This window comes from Sminthopsis crassicaudata, chromosome 3 (assembly GCF_048593235.1).
Source record: "Sminthopsis crassicaudata isolate SCR6 chromosome 3, ASM4859323v1, whole genome shotgun sequence".
Lineage (NCBI taxonomy): Eukaryota > Metazoa > Chordata > Mammalia > Dasyuromorphia > Dasyuridae > Sminthopsis > Sminthopsis crassicaudata.
The window spans coordinates 283,667,274-283,687,332 of NC_133619.1; the positions used below are offsets into that span (position 1 = coordinate 283,667,274).

General features: G+C 32.1%; 1 protein-coding gene across 1 annotated transcript in view; it reads left to right on the forward strand.

The window, feature by feature from the left end:
* DMD (dystrophin) overlaps positions 1 to 20,059 on the forward strand; it is a 2,117,885-nt gene that overhangs the window by 747,827 nt on the left and 1,349,999 nt on the right. Inside the window, 5 exon segments of the mRNA XM_074300855.1 lie at positions 5,302 to 5,415; positions 7,454 to 7,609; positions 13,073 to 13,243; positions 14,273 to 14,455; positions 18,267 to 18,401. Coding sequence (XP_074156956.1) covers positions 5,302 to 5,415; positions 7,454 to 7,609; positions 13,073 to 13,243; positions 14,273 to 14,455; positions 18,267 to 18,401 — 759 coding nt within the window.

The following is a 20,059-nucleotide window of genomic DNA, read 5'->3' on the forward strand; positions in this document are numbered from 1 at the left end:
TGTATGTATGTATGTATATTAGAAGCACTACTTTGATGAAGCGATAATGTTTGTTGTCTAATTACAAACTATCTTATAAAATGACCATGTATGAATGAGGTAGCATAATTGTTATTCTATTTTATGTAAACATTTAATAGAAATTATGGAAGTGATATTATTTCATATAAATACATGATTATAATAATGAGATTTTCATAGCTCTTTTATTGAAATCAATTTTTGTGAAAGTATTTTAGATAGGAATCGTTGAAATTATAGTCAACTCTTAATATTTACAAAACATTGCAATTCCTTTTGTATAGTTTTCATTGAGGTTATAGTCTTCCTGAAGAACAGATTCAAAATTAATTTGATTTATTTAGATATTTTAATTTTTATAAAATTTTAATTTGGATGTCGTTATAGAAATGACAGCTGAAATCTGATTATAATTTAAGTGTAGATGTACTTCTGGTAATGAAAGCAAACACTAATTAGCGTATTATAAAAATAATTATGAAAAAATTTACCCTTCCCCCTTTAATGAAATAGTTTTTTAAATTAATCAAAAAAGACATAAATTAAATATAAAGCTTCATGCCATCTTACTTATGTTTGAGACTGAAAAATATTAATTTTTAGATCATAGCAAATGTGGGCAATATTCCTTGACTTTGCAATGAGAGAACCAAAATCTAGACTTAATGTGTACATACTAGCATAGTCCTTTGCAATGGTAGATATTTAAATTTTTAACTGATTTGAATATAATTGTTTTCCATAGGATCAAAGGTATTACACTAGGAGAGGTAAGTAGTGTTTCTATCAAAGTTAAAACAGAATTGACATCCATTTAAATGCCACAAATCATCATTGAAAGACCCCTTAACTAAAGAATGACTTAAACATGGCAACATTTCCTCCACTTTTTCTATACAGAACTGTTAAGCAAGATTTTGTGCTTTGATCATTCTGAGATAGAAGAACTTAAGGGAAACTGAGACAGGATAATTTAAGGGAAACTGAGGCAGGACAATTAGAAGGGAACTGTGTGGCACAACAATGTAAAGCACTTTGCAAACTTTAAGGCACTATGTAAATATTGGCTATCATTATCATCATCATCATCATCATCATCATCATCATTATCATCATCATCATCAATATTATCTTCATTAAGGCCTGGAGAGACTTATATGAACTGGTGCTAAGTGAAATGAGCAAAACCAGGAGATCATTGTACATGGCAATAAGATGATTATACAATGCTCAATTCTGATGGAAGTGGCTCTTTTCAAAAGATGATTCAGGCTAGTTCTAATGATCTTGTGATGAAGAGAGCCTTCTACACCAAGAGAGAAGACTATGGGAATAGTGTGGTTCACAACATAGCATTTTCATTCTTTTTATTGTTGTTTTCTTACATTTTGTTTTCTTTCTAATTTTTCCCCAGTCTGATTTGATTTTTGTTGTGCAGCAAAATAATTGCATAAAATAGATATGCATATATTAGATTTAACATATATTTCTACCATGTTTAACATATATTGCCATCTAGGGGAGGAGGTGGGTGAAAGGGGGGAATTGGAACACAAGGTTTTACAAGGGTTAATGTCACAGAATCATCCATGCATATATTTTTGAAAAATAAAAAGCTTTAATAAAAAAGAAAATAAATAATACATATTGTATGTAACATAAAAATATGATCCTCACAATTCCTTCATTGGTTATTGAAATCCTGAAAACCTGAATGACCTTCCCAATACAAGACCAAATAAGCAAGTAACACTGTCAGGTTTGCTAATAAAGTCTTCTTACAATAAATCCAAAGTTCTTTTCACTAAAAATTTACATGCCTCTGAATCCCCAAGGCTTAAGATTTACTGTATAATAGCAGCATTATTTGGTATCAGAGACTTAGATACAGAAGAGCCCTTAAAAGTTGAGGTGGTGAGGTTAATAGTTATTATCAAGTTTCATAAAGAGCATAGGACCTGGAGTTGAGAAATCTTAAGTTTTAATCTTGCATCAGACACTTATTAGCCATGTCACTATAGTTCAATCAATGTTTGGAAGAAACAGCAAGGTAGATGGAACAATGTAGAGAACTAGCAATATCTCTTTTGGTTCTAACATTCTGTAAATCAAAAGATGTACTCGTGAGATCATGAATATGGAGGTGTTAGCATCCTTATAAATGATCTACTCCACACCCTGCATTTTATCAACCTGGAAATAAAGAAATGATTTATTTCAGGGTCACACAGATAACACAAAGAAAAACCATGATTTGCATCTAGCCTTTGGCTCCAAATCCATTGTGCATTCATCTATATCATGTTGCCTTTGTTATACGCATGATCAATATTTTATGAGCTTTCTAAGAAAAAGACCACTGAGGTCATCTGTTTCTAACACTGATATAGAAGGCTTATAACATATTTTCATGCTTTATGATAGTTGCTAGTTGGACTAATTTTTTAAAAAATTAAATTTTGGTTTTTATATCTTTCTTCAATTGGAGAAAGACTTTGTAATTCATGCAAACTATAACATTTGAAATAAAATTTAGAATACAAATAGATATTGCTTGATCTCCATCCAAATTGTAGATGTCTTCTGGAATAATTTAGGATTCCAGTTGTTTATTTCACCCCCTAAAAAAAGCATAATTTACTTTCCTTAAAATATTATTTATATGATAAAATGCTTTAGCATTTCAGACAAAATCTTACACATTATTCTATGATCCGTAGGGCAAGAATTTTATTTAAGGGGAAGGGACTTTCTGTCCTAAGCCTGACTCAGGTCAGAATTCTGATAGTTTAAGTTCAGTATTGGAAAAAATTGAGACACAGGTCATTCAACAAATAATAAAAAAAAGAGATTTACTTAACTTTCCAGTAAGGGTAGGTATTGATGATATCTCAAGTTGATTTAATTGAATAAAACTTTCTAGCCTTAGTCATGAACCTTTATCCACTAGGCAAACAGCCTTTAAAGAACCTCAAGGCTTCTTTGTATCCAGGCTATCAGAAAGGATATTAGTGTTTTTTTTTTTTTACCTATAGACTCTTGTGTCATCCAAGAATCTAAAGAAATCTCAGTACTTTCTAAGGAAAATCTAGTCCAAATATCATGGGTGGAAAGATTCAAATATTGCTCCTATTAGAGATAGGCAAAGATGCAGAATTGGGGGGAATAGTAAAAGAGAAGGAGAATAAAATAGGTGAGAAGGAGGAGGAGGAAGATGAGGAGGGAGAAAGGAAGAAGGAATGAAAAAAGAAAGAAAAGAAGGAAGGAAGGATAAAACAAAGGACGAAGAAAATGCGAACAAATTATTTTATTTATCAGAAAATAAGAGAAGGAAGTTCAGAAGGGGACACAAGTAAGCAAGTTATTGTTACTGTCATATTAAAATTGATTATGTACATAGTTTAAAAACTTTGTGTAAGGTATATGAATGTAATGGAATATTATGGTCCAATAAGAAATAATAAGCAGGCTGATTTCAGAAATGCTTGGAAAGACTTACATAAACTCTTATTAAATGAAGTGAACAGAACCAGGAGAACATTGGTCATAATATTAACAATAACATTATGTGATTAACTATGGTAGACTTACTTCTCAGAAATACAATGATCTAAGACTATTCCAATAGCCTTGAGTTAGAAAACACCATCCACATTCAAAGAGAGAACTATGAAGATAGTGTGGATCATTCATTGTTTTTTATTTGCTTTTTTTTCCTCATGGTTTTTCCTTTTTGTTCCAATTTTTCTTTCACAACATGGTTAATGTGAAAACATGGTTAAAATGCTTGTATAAGTATAGGATATATCAAATGGCTTGCTGTCTTGAGGAGAAGGGTAGGGAAGGGAAGGGACAAAAAATTTGGAACTCAAAATATTATAAAAATGAATATTGAAAGTATCTTTGCATGTGATTGGAAAAATAAAATATTATTTTTAAAAGAACTTTAATAAATTCATGGTTTCTCATACAATAATTTTATTCTGATATTTAGTATATGTAAAGGCTTATTTTGTTCATATTTTTAATGTATAATATAATAGCCAAGAAATATTAAACAGTCCTAGGTTGCATTAAGATATAATATCTAAGTATAAAAAGCTTTAAAAAAAAAAAAAGAAAGAAAGAAAGAAAGAAAACTATTGCTAAGAGATCAATATATGTTGAAATGGAATTTAAAGTAAAGTGAAAATGATCTCTCTCTTTCATCAAAAAGCTTTTAGGAGGGCAAAAGGAAGAGAAAATGCATTATCAAAAGACCATGGAAATAAAGAGTAACATTTCACAATCATCATATATGCTTTCACACAAACACTCTTAAAGCATGCTTATAAAGAGACTACATAAAACTAAAAAATTAGTGATATGTATCACTATAGTGTATAGTGTATTCATAAAATAAAAATAACCATGAATAAAAAAACCCCACAGGATCTCAATTTTGGAAAAAACCTCAGGCTGTCTCATCCAACTATATATGATCTCTTGAACATTTTCTACATGGCTTTCTATTACATTTTTGACAACTGATCCTTTAGCCTTTGATTGACAATGTCTAATAAAGTGGAGCCTACTTCTTGAAGCAGCCTCTTAGATTTTCTGAAACCCTCTAATTGATAAGACCTTCCTTCAGCCTGCAATCTGTCCTTCTCTAACTTTGTACAATTGCCTCTTAATAAAGCCATAGGGAACAAGTCTAGATGCAATCTCTCTCCTGCTCATTATCCATCCCATTGCTCCTGGCTCCTCAGTGAAGTGATAGATAGATAGATAGATAGATAGATAGATAGATAGATAGATAGATAGATAGATAGCAATCTCTCTCTTTTAAGAAGGTTAAATCTTGCATTGAGAGTTTAAAACCAGAAGGAAAATTGACACTATCAAATTTGGAAAACATTTTATGGAAGGTTCTGGTAAGGGAAACTATAAAAACACAATTGAAATGAGTTTATTATTCATAATCTGTTTTATGTATTGTAAGGGAACTCTCAGCAACAATACATGTTGTAGCTTAATTTTTTTTTCTAAAGGAAAAACGATTTGATCTTCTTGAAAATAGCATCATAAACTATTGTACAATCATTTTTAAATACTTATTCTTGAGTTAAACACTAGACTTTGACAATATAGCCTAAATAAAGATTTTTTCCAGAATTATACATCTTTGTACTGTTAGAATAATTTCTGTGCTAGTGTACAGAAACATATACTTGTAATAAATAACATAAGAAGCAGTTGGTATTCCAATAACACTATAAAATGCTGCTTTAATTGTAGAATGACATAAAAACCCTGAAGAAATGGATGGCAGAAGTTGATGTTTTCCTGAAGGAGGAATGGCCAGCCCTTGGGGATTCAGAAGCTTTGGAAAAACAACTGGAACAATGCACAGTAAGTAATATTTATATAAATGGCAGAATATTTGGTAGCATAAAATAGGAAATAACAAAGCCTATATACACTTTCTGCCAACTTTACTTGACCTGGACTAATTTTCATGATACATCATTTTAAAATGCAGTTTTAGTTGAGTAAAAAACTAGTAAGAGTCATTATCTAAATCATGATAATAAATTGTTATGATACATTGAGGTGATATAGAAGATAAAGTGTTAGACTTGAGTCAGGAATACCTGAGTTTAAAATCTAGCCTCAGGCAATTAGTAGTTTTGTCACTCCAGACTAGTCACTTAACTTTTATTCATCTGAGATCTCTTATCTATAAAAAAGGGATTAATAAAACCCCTACTTCCCAGGGTTGTTATGAGAAACAGTGATATATTATCAGTAAAGGACAGTGCAAACCTTAAAGCACTATGTAAATTCTAACTATCATCATCCATCAGTCCTCTCTCTGACATATTTGTTGTGTATTGAGCTCTTTCTCTTCTTCCTCCTTCCCTCCTTCTGTTCCTTCCCCCTCCCTGCTCCCTCTTCCCTCCACCTTCCTTCTTCCTCCATCCCCTCTTCTCTCTGGCTTTCTTTCTCTCTCTCTCTCTCTCTCCCTGTCTGTCTATCTTTGTCTCTTTGCCTCTGTCTATGTATGCATGTGTGTTTCTCTCTGCATTTATACACATATTACATATATAATATGTACGTTTCTTTATATGCATATACACCACGTATATCTGTGTGTCTTTAGGTTTGTTAAAGCTTGTGTATTTTGTGCCCACAATCCAGTGGGAATTAAGATGACAGCATCTATTGGAGGATAGGAATAGAAACATAAGTTCTCAGGTGAGGAAATATCCCTCAGTAATTCAGGTCAGCACATTTTCTGCAACCTGCAGTCTTTAAAAATTCCTAGAAACCTAAGGATTAAGTGACTTGCCCACCCAGTATTGGACAACTTGAGTCAGAATCAGGATTCAAACCTAGGTCTTTCTGGCTCTGAGCCCAGCTTTCTAATCACTATAACTTATTCTCTCTGTTATCTCTTTTATATTTGCAAAAGCTTAGTAGTGCCTGGGGAAAGTGTGTAATATATCAGCTCACTTACTATTTCTAAATAAAAACTGCTGCAATATTCTCTCTGAAGTTCCAGATTTTTTCAAAACATTAGTAACAAAAGTAAAAACTCACATTGATTTCACAATTAGGGTTTACCCTGTCAAGTAGTCAAATAGCATGTGTTATCACCCCAATTTTATAGATGAAGAAGTAGAGACTCAGAACCTAAATTATGATTTGTATCCTACTTTGAACTTCAGTTTTCTCATTCTAAATATAAGGACCTTTACATTCTATGCCAGTACCTCTCAGATCATAATATATATTAGTTTATGTTAATATAAATCCTAATGGTAGTATAAACTCATCACTAATTTTATATTTTTCTCATAACAGAAATTTTGGTATTTTTTATTTGCTTAATAAACAAAGTATTTTTCATTGAAATGCCAAAACCAGGAAGATCATGAAATTTTGTCAGTTTTGTAACACATCTTCTGATACACATATCTTAAACTGAAAGTTTACTGCATATGATTTTAATAATTACAAAGTAGCTTGCATATATTATTCCACTTAATTATCAGAACATATATTTGAGGTAGGTATTATAGGTATTACATATGAGACACTCAAAGAATTTAAGTAATTTGCCTAAATTTGGACAGCCATAGTGACTAGAGTGGGAGTATGAAGTCAAGAAGACCTGTATTCAAATCTGACCTCAAGTAGTTATTAGCTATGTAAATTTGACTTTTGTTTGCCTTAATATACTGGAAAAAGAAATGGCAAACCACTTCATTGTCAACCTGAATAGTGGATATGACTCAACAGCAACAACAATAGGCAATAGATGCCAGAAGTGAGATTTGAACCTACCTTCAAGTCTTAGTATAGTATGTTGCAGGGGTTATATTCAAATTGTGGTATACATTTTAATTTCATTTAAAAAAAAAAAACAAACATTTTTTTTCTTTAGGTTTTAGTAAATGATATCCAAACAATCCACCCAAGTTTAATCAGTGTCAATGATGTTGGGGAGAAGATAAAGAATGAAGCAGAGCCACAGTTTGCTTCCAAAGTTCAAGCAGAATTAAAAGAACTTAATGCTCAATGGGACCATATTTGCCAGCAGGTTGGTGATCTACAATTGTCTTGATTTCTTTTGTTTAATATTTTTATTTTCTTTTGTCTCCCCTTCAATTTTCCTTCTTTTTCAGCTTTTCACTTATTTCTTTGAGCACTCTTAGACACTTCCAATTCAAAGTAATTATCCTTCTATCTCACAAACTTTACTTCAAATACAGAAATATGTGCAGAGTAGCTATTACAGACTATGTGATTTAGCCTTCTGAATGAGATTCAAAAATTGAATGTCAAAAATATAAATTGGCTTCACAGAAGAAACTGTCATTTATTTAAAAAAAAACTTTCTTCTTTTTTTTAGTCCATGTTTTCATTTAAATATTTTTGACTATATAGCTATAAATAGATCCTATTTTAAAATGAGTTTAGCATAAAGAAAAAAAAATCAAAAATCAAAGTTACACACAGAAATATAAGGGGGGAAATTATTATTAAATTATAACTGACATCACCCAAATTTGACATTCTGTACAAAAAATACTTCCAGAATGGGGGGCAGGCACTTCAGATACATGACATTTATTATAGCAAAAACCTGAAATTTATTTCAGACTGAACATTGATTAGGAATAAAATGAGAAACTGAGACTTATTCTATTCCATAATTGCACAAAATATTAGAGAAGGGCCAGAAAGACATCTGGCCTCTAATACAGTGTGGGGATACAGCAAAAGCAGAGGCCTTCCCTGAGAAAAACCCAACAGTGATTTTAAAAAATTCCTAGGGTAGGAATTGTGGAATCCCTGGGAAACAACAGCAAATAATACTTTAGGTCATGATACTCTGAGGTACCTAGAATTTTTCCTGAGAAGTCACAAAGGACCTAAGAGAAACAAGGGAATGTAGCACATGGATATAGAGATGAATGTAAGAAGCCAGGCTATATAGGGGAAGACCAGGCAAAGCTGAACTGCTTTCCCCAAAAGCAAAGAGTGGAGCAGAACCTGCCTTGGCATAAAACCTTACTTCAAGAACCAAAGCTGGAGAGATATATATACTAATGAATACCCCATACTATTTAAAATATTATTGCAGATAAATAGATTTCCCTAAAGAGAAACTAAATCCAAAACTACCACAAGCAGGAATTCAATGGGAGGGAGAGGGGGGAAATGATTTTTCCAAGCTATCTAGGTAAGTAACTTAGAAGAAATGCAGCAAGTGATTTTAAAATGCAATAAAATATCAAAAGAAGAGTAGCTTAGAAGAAAATGTAAAAATAAAAAAAAATAGAGGGTAAGAGCATAGCTATCAGTTAAGAAATGGCTGAAAAATTATTTTATGAATTTAATAGAATATTAATTAGTTCTAAAAAACTGAAAAAAAAATCAGAAAATTCTTGATTATTTTAATTGATACAAAGTGAAGAGAATGGAAATAATTTGTACCAGATAGGTATCGCAATAAAACTTTGAAAGAAAAATTTAAAAAACCTTTTAAAAACTTAAGACTTTTTATCAATGAAATGATCAATGAGTAATGATAAATGTGACCCACCTCCTTATAGAGAGGTGATGGATACAAGATGAGAAAGAAGACAAAAATTTTTGGTTTGAGCAATTGTGCATATTCATTTTTCTTGACCATGCTTACTTGTTAAAAGGTCGTCTTTTCTCTCTTTTTTGTAGTTTTAACTGGAGAAAAATATAGATAAGACAAAGAGTAGCAATAGTGATGCCAAATAAAGTGTGGGGGGGGCTATTGAATTTTTTAAGTAGCTAAAAAAGAAGAGGAGAAAATTCAGAAGAAAGTTCAAGAAAGGTGATAAGTTTTTAAAATTAGAGGTAAAATTTATATCCTTTTTTAAAAAAAGTTCTTTCTTTTGAAATTCAGAATTTAAAACAAAAAATTTATGAGAATATATCAATGTGTGAATTGATTTAAATAATATTTATTAAGTGATTACTCTATACAAGCATATGGGCTACAAATATGAAAATAACAAAATGCCTACTTTCAAGGACCACCTTATAATGGTGGAAAATACCATACATGATAGGTTTCAGCTCAGCTATTTGATTCCATTCATAGATGTAGATATAAATCTAGATCTATAGATCTATGGATATAACATATTATATTTCTGTCTCTTGAATTACTTTTCTTAGTGTCCCCCTGATGACAGAATAATATCTTAACTTCTTAAGTTTACCTTATCTTAAGTTCTCCTTTATTTCCAGGCCTTTGACTTTTGGCCAGTAACCTTTACTCTCCTGCAACCTATCATTTCGTTTTACCTTTGTATAGGCAAAAAGGCAAAAGGGAATTTTTAAAAACCCAGCAGTTGACAAACAATATAATTTTTTTCTGGAGATTAAGCCATTTGGGAGAAAAAAATATTATTGCTTATAATGATACTATAGCTATATTAACTCATAGAAGGAATAGCCTTAGGCTTTTTTTTTCTTGAAATAAATCATACATAAAAGAAGTATTCTGAAGAAGTTATTATCTAGAAGTAATATATTAAAAAGACTGATATCTTCCTGGAAGCGAAATTTGAAAAAGTAACTTTCTAGCTAAAGACCTTAGTTGATATATTTAGGGAATCCCTATTAATTAATCAAAACTGGGAATAAACACAAAAGAAAAAAAATTATGTTACTATAACTAAATTTAGGGTAATTTAAAATGTGTTATGAAGAAGCAGTTATCTACAAAGGAAATATCTGCAATCTGATTTTGGCTCTGAATAAAAGCAAAACAAAACAGAAACAAACAAAAAAGTCCTTCCTTTTCCAAGGCATTTTTTTTTAATCACACTTGCAAATGTGTCTACACATAAAATCAGATTGTTTTGCTAAATCTTGCTTAGCAGTTTTGCTAAGATAGACAAATTTCATTTCTCTGGTAGTTTGTATGAATGATATATGTTTGATTTGCCTATGAATTATTTCCCACAACATTCATTTCCCCACAATGATTGTTGGACCTGGTCTGGCAATGAGTTATTTCACTATTCTGTTTTTCTAGATAGAAACTTAAATCTTGGTTTTTGGATTACTTACATTGTTCTGGGAGCCACAGAAATCGTATTTAACTTTCCAATCAATCATACTGATAGAATCAGAATTTTGGAGTTGAAAAGGAACTTTACTGCTCAACAAGACTTATTTAATCTACCCATATCAACTCTTTTTCTCATTCTCCCTGCTTTATAAAGTCTTATAGTAAATTACCTAGCAGAGCATGTCTGGGAATTCTTGCTCCAAATGCTACATCAAGGAATGAATTTGAGAAAAGGGGCAGAATATATCTCCTTCAGTGATAAATTTCTTTTCCCCCTGTGATTCAAAATTGAAGTTTCCCTAGTCAAAAGCCCTTTCCTCCTATCAGTCTTCCAATTATTTTTGTCTAACCACCTCAATTTCTTGGAAATCTTTCTCAAATAGTTCAAACTTGGCTCAGTTTTTCTCTTTTTACCTATCCTTGTCCTTATACTTGGACACTTTAAAAGACATGATGATGTTACTTCAAACACAATGGCTGGCCATCCATAGAGGAAATCCTCCAAAATACCTGTCCGTTCACACTCTTCTTCACACTCTCTTTTCTTCATGTAACTTTATAGTCCTATCAAGGACAAGACATTAAGAGAAAGGAAGGACCCTGTGTGAGAGAAATAGAAGCATGAACATGAAGATATAATGTAAGGCACAAAATCCCCTTCCCAGCTTTGCCTTCATGCTTTTCCTCCTTAGAATCTGGGGCTCCACCCTTTATGAATAAAACCTGTTTTGAAGCCCTTTGAAGTATACCACCTTCCTTCCCCAATCTCACATCCTATAACTTATAGAAATTTTTCTCTAACCCTTCACACTCTACTGAAACTATTTCCTCAAAGATCTACAATTGTTGAGATTGGGAAGGGGACCCCAAAAGTTTGGGGTCACAGACCAGTGTCACAAGGTATCTCAAAAGAATTTGCAAGCTTGAACCCATTTCCTAGTCAAGGGGCAAAGTTTACTGTGATTGTAATGCCATTACAAGCAGACTAAATTCCAAAAGAAATTAGCAAAATCTTAAGAGAGAGGAAAGCCTTTTATCCATTTTTTGTAATGCCATTACAAGCAGACTAAATTCCAAAAGAAATTAGCAAAATCTTAAGAGAGAGGAAAGCCTTTTATCCATTTTACTATCATTGACATGCTAATCTAAAGGCCAGAGGAGTGATCTTCAGAATTTGGTTATCATTGAACAACAGATTATCTGACATTCAGCAAGGAACTGAGAAATGGCTCCAGAATTTGGTTCTTACTGACAGTCAGCAATGAACAGAGGAGTGGTCTGTTCACTATTATCTCAGATTTAATCTGTGGAACTATCCTAAGACTAGAAATTATCTGACTAAGGAGTGGTCTATTCAGAATCAGAGTGTTTGGGTATGGAAGTTTCCTGAAGCAGACTCCAAAACCAGAAGATTTAGGATTTACTGACTTCTTGTTAGAACAGATGCCCCTCCCCTAAAATGAGGGGACCACAAAATCATATTGCATCACAATGACCTTTCTTCAATCCTTATCCTGTTATCTCTACAATATTTGAAACTTTTGACTTCCCATTATTCCTTGATTTCAGGGATGTAATATTTTCTGGGTTTTCCTGCCTCTTAAATTCCTTGTAATCTGTAACTTCCTCTCAGTTCTCAAAGTAACTACATTTATTCAGACCTTCATCTCTTCTCATATGAATTATTATAATATACTCTAGCCAGCTGTTCTATCTCCATTCTTTCTCTCCTCTTGACCCTGAACCTAAGTGGTCTAAGGCATGTCACTCCTTTATTTAAAACAAACAAAGAAAAATGATCTTTAGTGATTCCTCATCGCCTAAAAAACAAAATAGAAAGCCTTTTTCTTGGTATTCAAACGCCTTCATAAAATCTCATTTAAATATTACTTTTTGTATGTCTTTTCACATACTCAAAGTTTAAGTCAAACTAGACCTTTCTCTATTTCCTGTTCTCATCTTGCCCTCTCTTTCCTCTCTTCTTTTGCTAATGTCTAATGGCTGGTATAAATTGTTCCTTTCATCATTACCATTTCCTTCTGTTGACATCTTTCCTTTTTTTAAGAGTCCCATTTCAATTATTACCCCCTTTATGAATCCTTCCCAAATCTTATACTGTTAGATGAGATCTTCTTCCCTAAACTTCTTATACATACTGCCTATACCTCTCTTTAGCATTCATTCTTCTCTTTTTTTTTAATTTTCCCTTTTTGTGTGTGTGTATCTTTAGTCCCTGATCTCTCTATTGATAGCCTATCTTATTTATTTCTACATTAAGCACAGTATCATAAATACATTAGATTTTTCAAAAAAAATGTCTATTGAATGAACAACTTAAGGTATAACAGCAAAAAGATAATTGATGTTTGTTAGCTAATTTCCCTATTTCTTTTAAAGCAACTGTAAAACTTTTTTTTTTCCTTTTTTTCCCTTCTTTTTTAGGCACATGCTAAAAAGGAAGCCCTGAAAGGAGGTTTGGATAAGACCGTAAGCCTTCGAAAAGACTTGTCTGAGATGCATGAATGGATAACACAAGCAGAAGAGGAATACTTAGAGAGGGATTTTGAGTATAAAACGCCAGATGAGCTCCAAAAAGCAGTTGAGGAATTGAAGGTGAAAACACAAATGCAAAAAGTTTTAAGGAACTTTTTTAATAAAGAAATTATTTCTTTTTCCTGATGACATTATTCTATCTGAGGTCATTCCATGAACCTATTTTGTTCCTGTTAATTTAATAGGAAATATAACACAAATATTTCCAATTTGAAGATTTTTATATAATATCTAGAAATCCATAGTTCTCTTGCCTATTTTTGATGGTTCATTTCTCTGCAAAAATCCTTCCCTTCTGCCCCCTTGAGAGTTGTTATTAGGAGATGAATTTGCCTTTTTTTGCTAGTTCAAGAAATTTAATGACTATTAAATGTAGAAACCATTTTAATGTTATTTCTGTTTTGACATTTGAAATTCATACAAATGTGTATATATAATATGCATATATGTAAATGTCAGTAAATCCAGTAATTTATTTTTTAAAATTACCTTTACATTAGAGTTTTTTAAAAATCAACATATTAATCACATAAAAATTTAATTTCTTGTTTGTTTTCAGTTGCATAGTATTAATAGAAATATGTATATACATCTACACATATGTACACATCTAGTATTTGTCAAAATATTTCTTATTTAATGACAAATGATATTTTATTTAGTTTTACAAGATAGATAAATTATTTCAATTTTAAAATATGTCTTCTTAAACTGATTTTATAAACTGAATCACCACTACATTTATATGTTTTGTTATTTATTGCTAAGTGTAGCCAACCATACCTAGCTAATAGCTGACTCTGTGGCATAATGTATAGAGTAGTGGGCCTGGAGTAAAAAAAAAAAAAAAAAAACATATTCCTTAGTTCAAGTCTTGTCTCAAACACTTAATTCGATTTGCCTTAGTTTCTCATCTATAAAATAAGCTAGAGAAATTTCAACTGTCCCCCCATAACTTTGCCAAGAAAATCCCAAATGGGTTTATAGAAAAAAAAAATAACAGAACAACATAGCTACCTAATAGGTATGTTGTGAGGGGAAAAACATATTTTAGCACAAGCACTTCAGATGACTTCCTGTATTTTTCAGAGTGCTAAGGAAGAAGCCCTACAGAAAGAAGTCAAAGTTAAACTCCTCACAGACTCTATGAATAATTTCATAGCACGCGCTCCACCTGTCGCACATGATGCCTTAAAAAAGGAACTCGACACCCTAATTACCAACTACCAACGACTCTGCAGTAGACTTAATGGAAAATGCAAGACTTTGGAGGTCAGAAGCTTTTGTTTATATTGATATTTGTGTCTGTTGAAGTCAATCCTCCCAAAAAATTTAAATCCAGTTGTTATACTGCTTTGACTAGACAGATATTTGTCTGAGTTCTTAACTCTATGCATCAAAGAAAATCATAAATGTCCTCACATATAAGAAAGTTTTCTAAAAAGCACCCCATTGTAATTTTAAAAACAAAAACTATTGCCTTGTATCATATGATTCTTTTATTCTTGACAGTTTCTATAAAGAGAAAATTGTTTTTGCCATCTTCCTGTAAATATATTGTCATTTCATCATGTACCCTTCTGTACCTTGAACTACGTATATTTGAATACATAGTTGGCATGGTCAAGTGCATTTACACTTTAATGGTGTCATGAATAAAAATGATGATATGCAACTTGAAAATTGTATTATGCCAAAAGCACAAAACATTTATCTTTTGTGAAACACCTTGTATTTGGAAAAAAGTACAGGGTGTCAAGCAGTCAGAACACTGAAAAATAAATTCAACCCTTGGTCTAGTAATCTTTATATTTATAGTTCTAAGTTGTGTTCAAACTCAAATGGAGCTATGATCACATCCATTTGGAAGTTCTATCTACTGATGGACATCATCATCTATCTATATATGTCTCTGCTGTGAAATTTTTGTCTGTGTCCTTCCATAAGTTGCTGCAAGCCAGTGTTGGAGGGGGGGTCCATTCAGATTGCTGAAAGTGTTCTTTAATCTGATATTGAGCACTCTGGCTGACCACCTACAATGTGCCTTGTCTACATAACCAGCCTTTTTTCCTCTACCTGCTACATGTTTCTTTAATGACTTTTATAATATATTTTTTTTAAAAGTTCCTCTTTGTTTACATGTTTGCTGCTGGCTTGTACCTACCATTCTCTTTTCCATTGCCATTTCCTGTGAAGTTCTTATAGAATTCTTTGGAGACTGTTGATTTTCTTCTCTCACTTATCTTACTAGTAGAATGTTAGTAGTTTAAAAAAAAAAAATTCTCCTCCATCCCCCACAAGGGAAGATGGAAGTCATTAATAGAATTTGTAGTTTTGTAAAGACAATCCATTTTGGTTTTCTCCTTCTGCTTAGCTCTGAGCCTAACTTGTCCATATGAACTGCTTATTGAAATACATGTTAAGGGATCTACTCTATAACTTCTTTATTTATATGGAAAACCTACTCCATTTATTTGCATATCATAACCTTGACAATGATTTTCTTTTATCCATTGGGTCTTTTCTGTAAAGATTTAAATTAGAGCTATTCAGTATACCAAATTAAATATATAAAATCTGAGTTGGAATAATTTTTAAATGAAAAGATTGTCACTTTATTATGCCTGTTTCAATTACTTCATTTGGTGGCGAATGCCTCTCTGAACTGAGTATATGGTAACCCAGTGTCTACAGCAACCTATGTACCAGACTCTATATATCCTAGAGAGATTTATTAAAGGATATTCTTTACATCTAGAAGCAATTATATATTAGACATCTATATCTGAGTCTTTGTATATGTATTGTCCAAACCACTCCTTCTAGGTTTATGTCTTTTTGTAATCCAGTCCAAGACTCTGAACTTTTTTTTTCCTCAGTCACTAATGTCCTTGATTTAAACGTACTGCAGTGAATTTTTTGTTTTTAGTTCTTCATTTTTAAAGAGGACAATGACATCACAGGATGATGTTTTAACTCAAGGATGAATTGGATGTAAATGAGTACATTTACACTAAGTAATCAAAGTCCAGTGATAGGCAGTGGATTTAATTTGAAAATTAAATCATTAATTTTGGTTAATATGTTAATATTAACATTTTAATAAAATTACTTTAATTTAAGATTGAACATCTTTATAATTATCAAATTCACAAGGTGACTTCTAAAGTTGGAAATATCCATCTCAGAATTGCTGCTTAGTCACTTATGATCCAACTAAAAAACACAAAACAGAAGAAGCAGAAACCTAGGTTTAAGTTCACTCATCTGAGTGCCAGGCGTAGAGCCATATGACAGTAATAAACATGGTGCCAAGATAGCAGAGGATTTCTTCTCTGTCCTCCACTAGGAATCTCAGAATTTCTTGAGTGGTGGAAGACTGAAGGCAGATTAAGAGATTATAGTCAAATCAATATCTTTTTTAAAATAAAAACTTTTAAAGTGATAAAAAGTATTTGAGTTTATTTATTTAATGATTATTCTGTGGCTTCTCTGATTTATCTTACTAAGCTAGATATTGCAATTTTGAATAGGATAGTACTAATCTTTACCATTTTTCTACTTCATTTCTTTATAGTGAACTGGAGGTACTTAAAAGCTATGAAAACAGAGAATAAATTCAAGAAATTATTACCATGGCAGACAAGTTCTGAGAATGTGCTTGCTAATAAACTATGTGTCTATTTGCTCATGACCAGCTTGTTTTAATTCAAAAGAGGTTGATTACTAGATTTGCCATAATAATGTTTTTCAGCCACTACTTATAAGAACTGTATGCAAAGATGATAATCTGCATTGATGGAAGGATAAAACATACCAATAAAATCACAAAAATTTGAGTACTGAAGTATGAACTAAGAGTGAAAGGAAAAAAAATAAAAACTCTTATTAAGCATCTAGACATTGTACTAGATGCCAGGGCTACAAAAATGTAATAAGCCCTGTTTTCAATAAGTTTATAATGTATTAGAGAAAACAAAAAAATATTTTAAAAGGCTGAATAAAAGGTAGGACATTTCGTTTTTGTTTTGTTTTATGGGGGAAAACATTAACAAATGGAAAGGAATGGAGAGCAATAAAATGATGACATTGGAGGAAAATATTGTTATAGGAACTGAACTTTGAGGAAAGCATTTTGAAGGATTTTAAGAGGCAGAAGAAATAAGGGAATGCATTCTAAGCAGGACAAATAGCCTCTACAAAGATATGGAAATAAGAGGGGAAATTGGGTGTATTTTAAAGGTTTTTTGTTATTATTTTTCAAATAAGTTATTTCCAGTTTTAAAATTTTTTAAATATTATCCTATGTATACCTACTTGTCATTAATTGCTAATTACTGAGTACTCATAATATGTTTTTTACATGGAGAATGAGCATCTGCCCCTAGGAAATTATATTTTAAAGATATAATCTTATACTATTGTATAAGTATTATCATTCCCATTTTATAGATGATAAACTGAGACTTAAAAGGGAAAAGGTCCTGGCAAAAGCTATATGACAATTAATGCAAGAGGTAGATGCAAATCTAGGTATTCTGAATTTAGTTTTAATATTTTTCAAGTTGTTAAACTAAAGTTATCTCCTTAGCATACCTATTACCATAAGGATGCTGGATGACCAAAGATAACATATTTTTGAAATACTGTAACATAAGAAAAGTTGGCTTCCATTATCCTGCAAATGAATGAAAGATTTAAAGAAGGATTTAGAGAGACATTGGAGGCTGCCAGTGGTTTAGTAAATAGAGATTGGGTCTGGAATCAAGAGAACTGATTTCAAATCCAACCTTCTGTACTTCCTACCTGCAGTACCCCAGGCATGTCACTTTACCACCGATTGTCTGAGAAAATGAATCCACTAGAGAAGAAAATAGCAAATGATCCCAGTATCTTTGCTAAGAAAGCCCCAAATGGGTTCATGAAAAGCTGGTCATGACTGGAATGACTGAACAAAAATTAGTTCAATATAGGATTAGAGCAAAAATCATGCATGTATTTTCGAAGACTTAAAATGCATTCTTGAGAGTTAATCACTTCTACGCATTAGATTGAAATAATGGTGGCTGTTGTTTATTTTTAGGAGGTCTGGGCATGTTGGTGTGAATTACTGTCATACTTGGAGACTGAAAACAAGTGGCTAACTGAGGTAGAAATCAAACTTAAAGCAACTGAAAACATCCCAGGTGGAGCTGAGGAAATTTCTGAAGCTCTTGATGTAAGTTCAACATCATTACATATGATATGATGAATGTATAGAATCACAAAAAAAAAAGGAAATATCCCCAAACTAAGATAAGTATAAATTTTAAAATTAATTCAAAATTGTTTTCATGCACATTTGGAGTTTACTGAAGTAATTTACTATGCCTTATTCAGTTCTCTGTTTCATTATTGATAGAGTCTTATAGAAGGATGTGATGACTCATAGGCCAGAAAAAGAAAATGTCCTTTTCATTGGATGACCATGTCATGTCTAACTCAAATGTTTGTCTCAGCTTGCTCATTTTTAGACAATATTGACAACTTTCAATCTTCAAAAGGCCATTTTTTGCCTCATTTCTTTCTTAAGTAGACTTAATCACTGAATGGATGGTTATATCAGTTAAATTGAGATCTGTTAAAGACCTTAACTTATAAAGGTCAAAGTCTCCCACTGTGTCCAGGACCACCTCTAGTCATCCTGATCCATATCTTGCTACTGGACCCAGAGGGTTCCAGATGAGAAAGAGAGTCTGGTGACCTTGCACAGCCCTCCCTCACTCAAATCCAGTTCACTTGCATGTGTTGGAATCACCTCCCTGATGTTATTATTGTCATCAAGAATGAAGAACAAACAACAGCAACAATCTTTGTCATATGATGTGATGCTTTTAAATGCATTATTTGTTATTTAGAAGAGGTTACTGACACAATGAAGAGTAGGCGCCTGGAGTAATAAATATGAAATAGATTTGGGAGAGCAATAGGGTTAGCAAAGAAAGAGATTTGGAAGAAGCCACTAAAGAAATATGGCATGAAGTGTGAGTGCAGGTTAAATACACAGAGGAATTTAGCAAGCTAATAGAGTTAGCTATAGCAAAAAGAAAGACACCATTGCAAGGGAAGGTGCTATAAGAAGGAGGAGAGTACCTCATAACAGGCTTAGTTCTGAAAAGGACTTAGCAAAGAATTTATTATAAGTACATCTTTTATATGAGAAATATAAAATTTGGCATTTTTCAGGAGAGGAGGGAAAATAAAGGCAAGAACAAGAATGTATATTGGGATGTTGAGATTGCCTTGAACATATCTACAAAAACAGTCTGGGAAAGACTGACTTCCCATCATAGATATCTTAAAAATGTTAATCAAGGCAGTGGAGCAGATTAGCTTGTAAGCAAATGATCACATGATAAAAAGAGTCCTCTCCTAAGGGATTTCTCAAACCCACTGAATAAGTGTTGATTACTTTGAGTGAGGAGAGGCCTTTTTTGAGCATGCCATACTGAAGTAGAAAGAAGTTATCTTCTAAATGAATCTTCCATCTACTGCTAAATCTGATAAGAACAAAGCTGATCTTTTGAACAGAAATTTGTATTTGAATGCCTCATTGCACCAAAGAAAAGAACAGATTGTGCTTTCCTATATACAATAGATTTTATGCATATCACATATGTACAAATTACTGCCAAATTCAGATTTCCAGCTCCTGTTTCTCTTGTGAAGTCTAGTGCTTCAGATACCTAAGGAATTTAGAAGCAAATGAGAAGAAACAAAGTGGGGATAGAAGGTTTAGATTTGTTTTTTTTTATTGAAGTAATTTTATTTATTACATTGCTTTATGAATCATTTTGGGAGAGAAAAATCAGAGCAAAAGAGAAAAAAATCATAGAG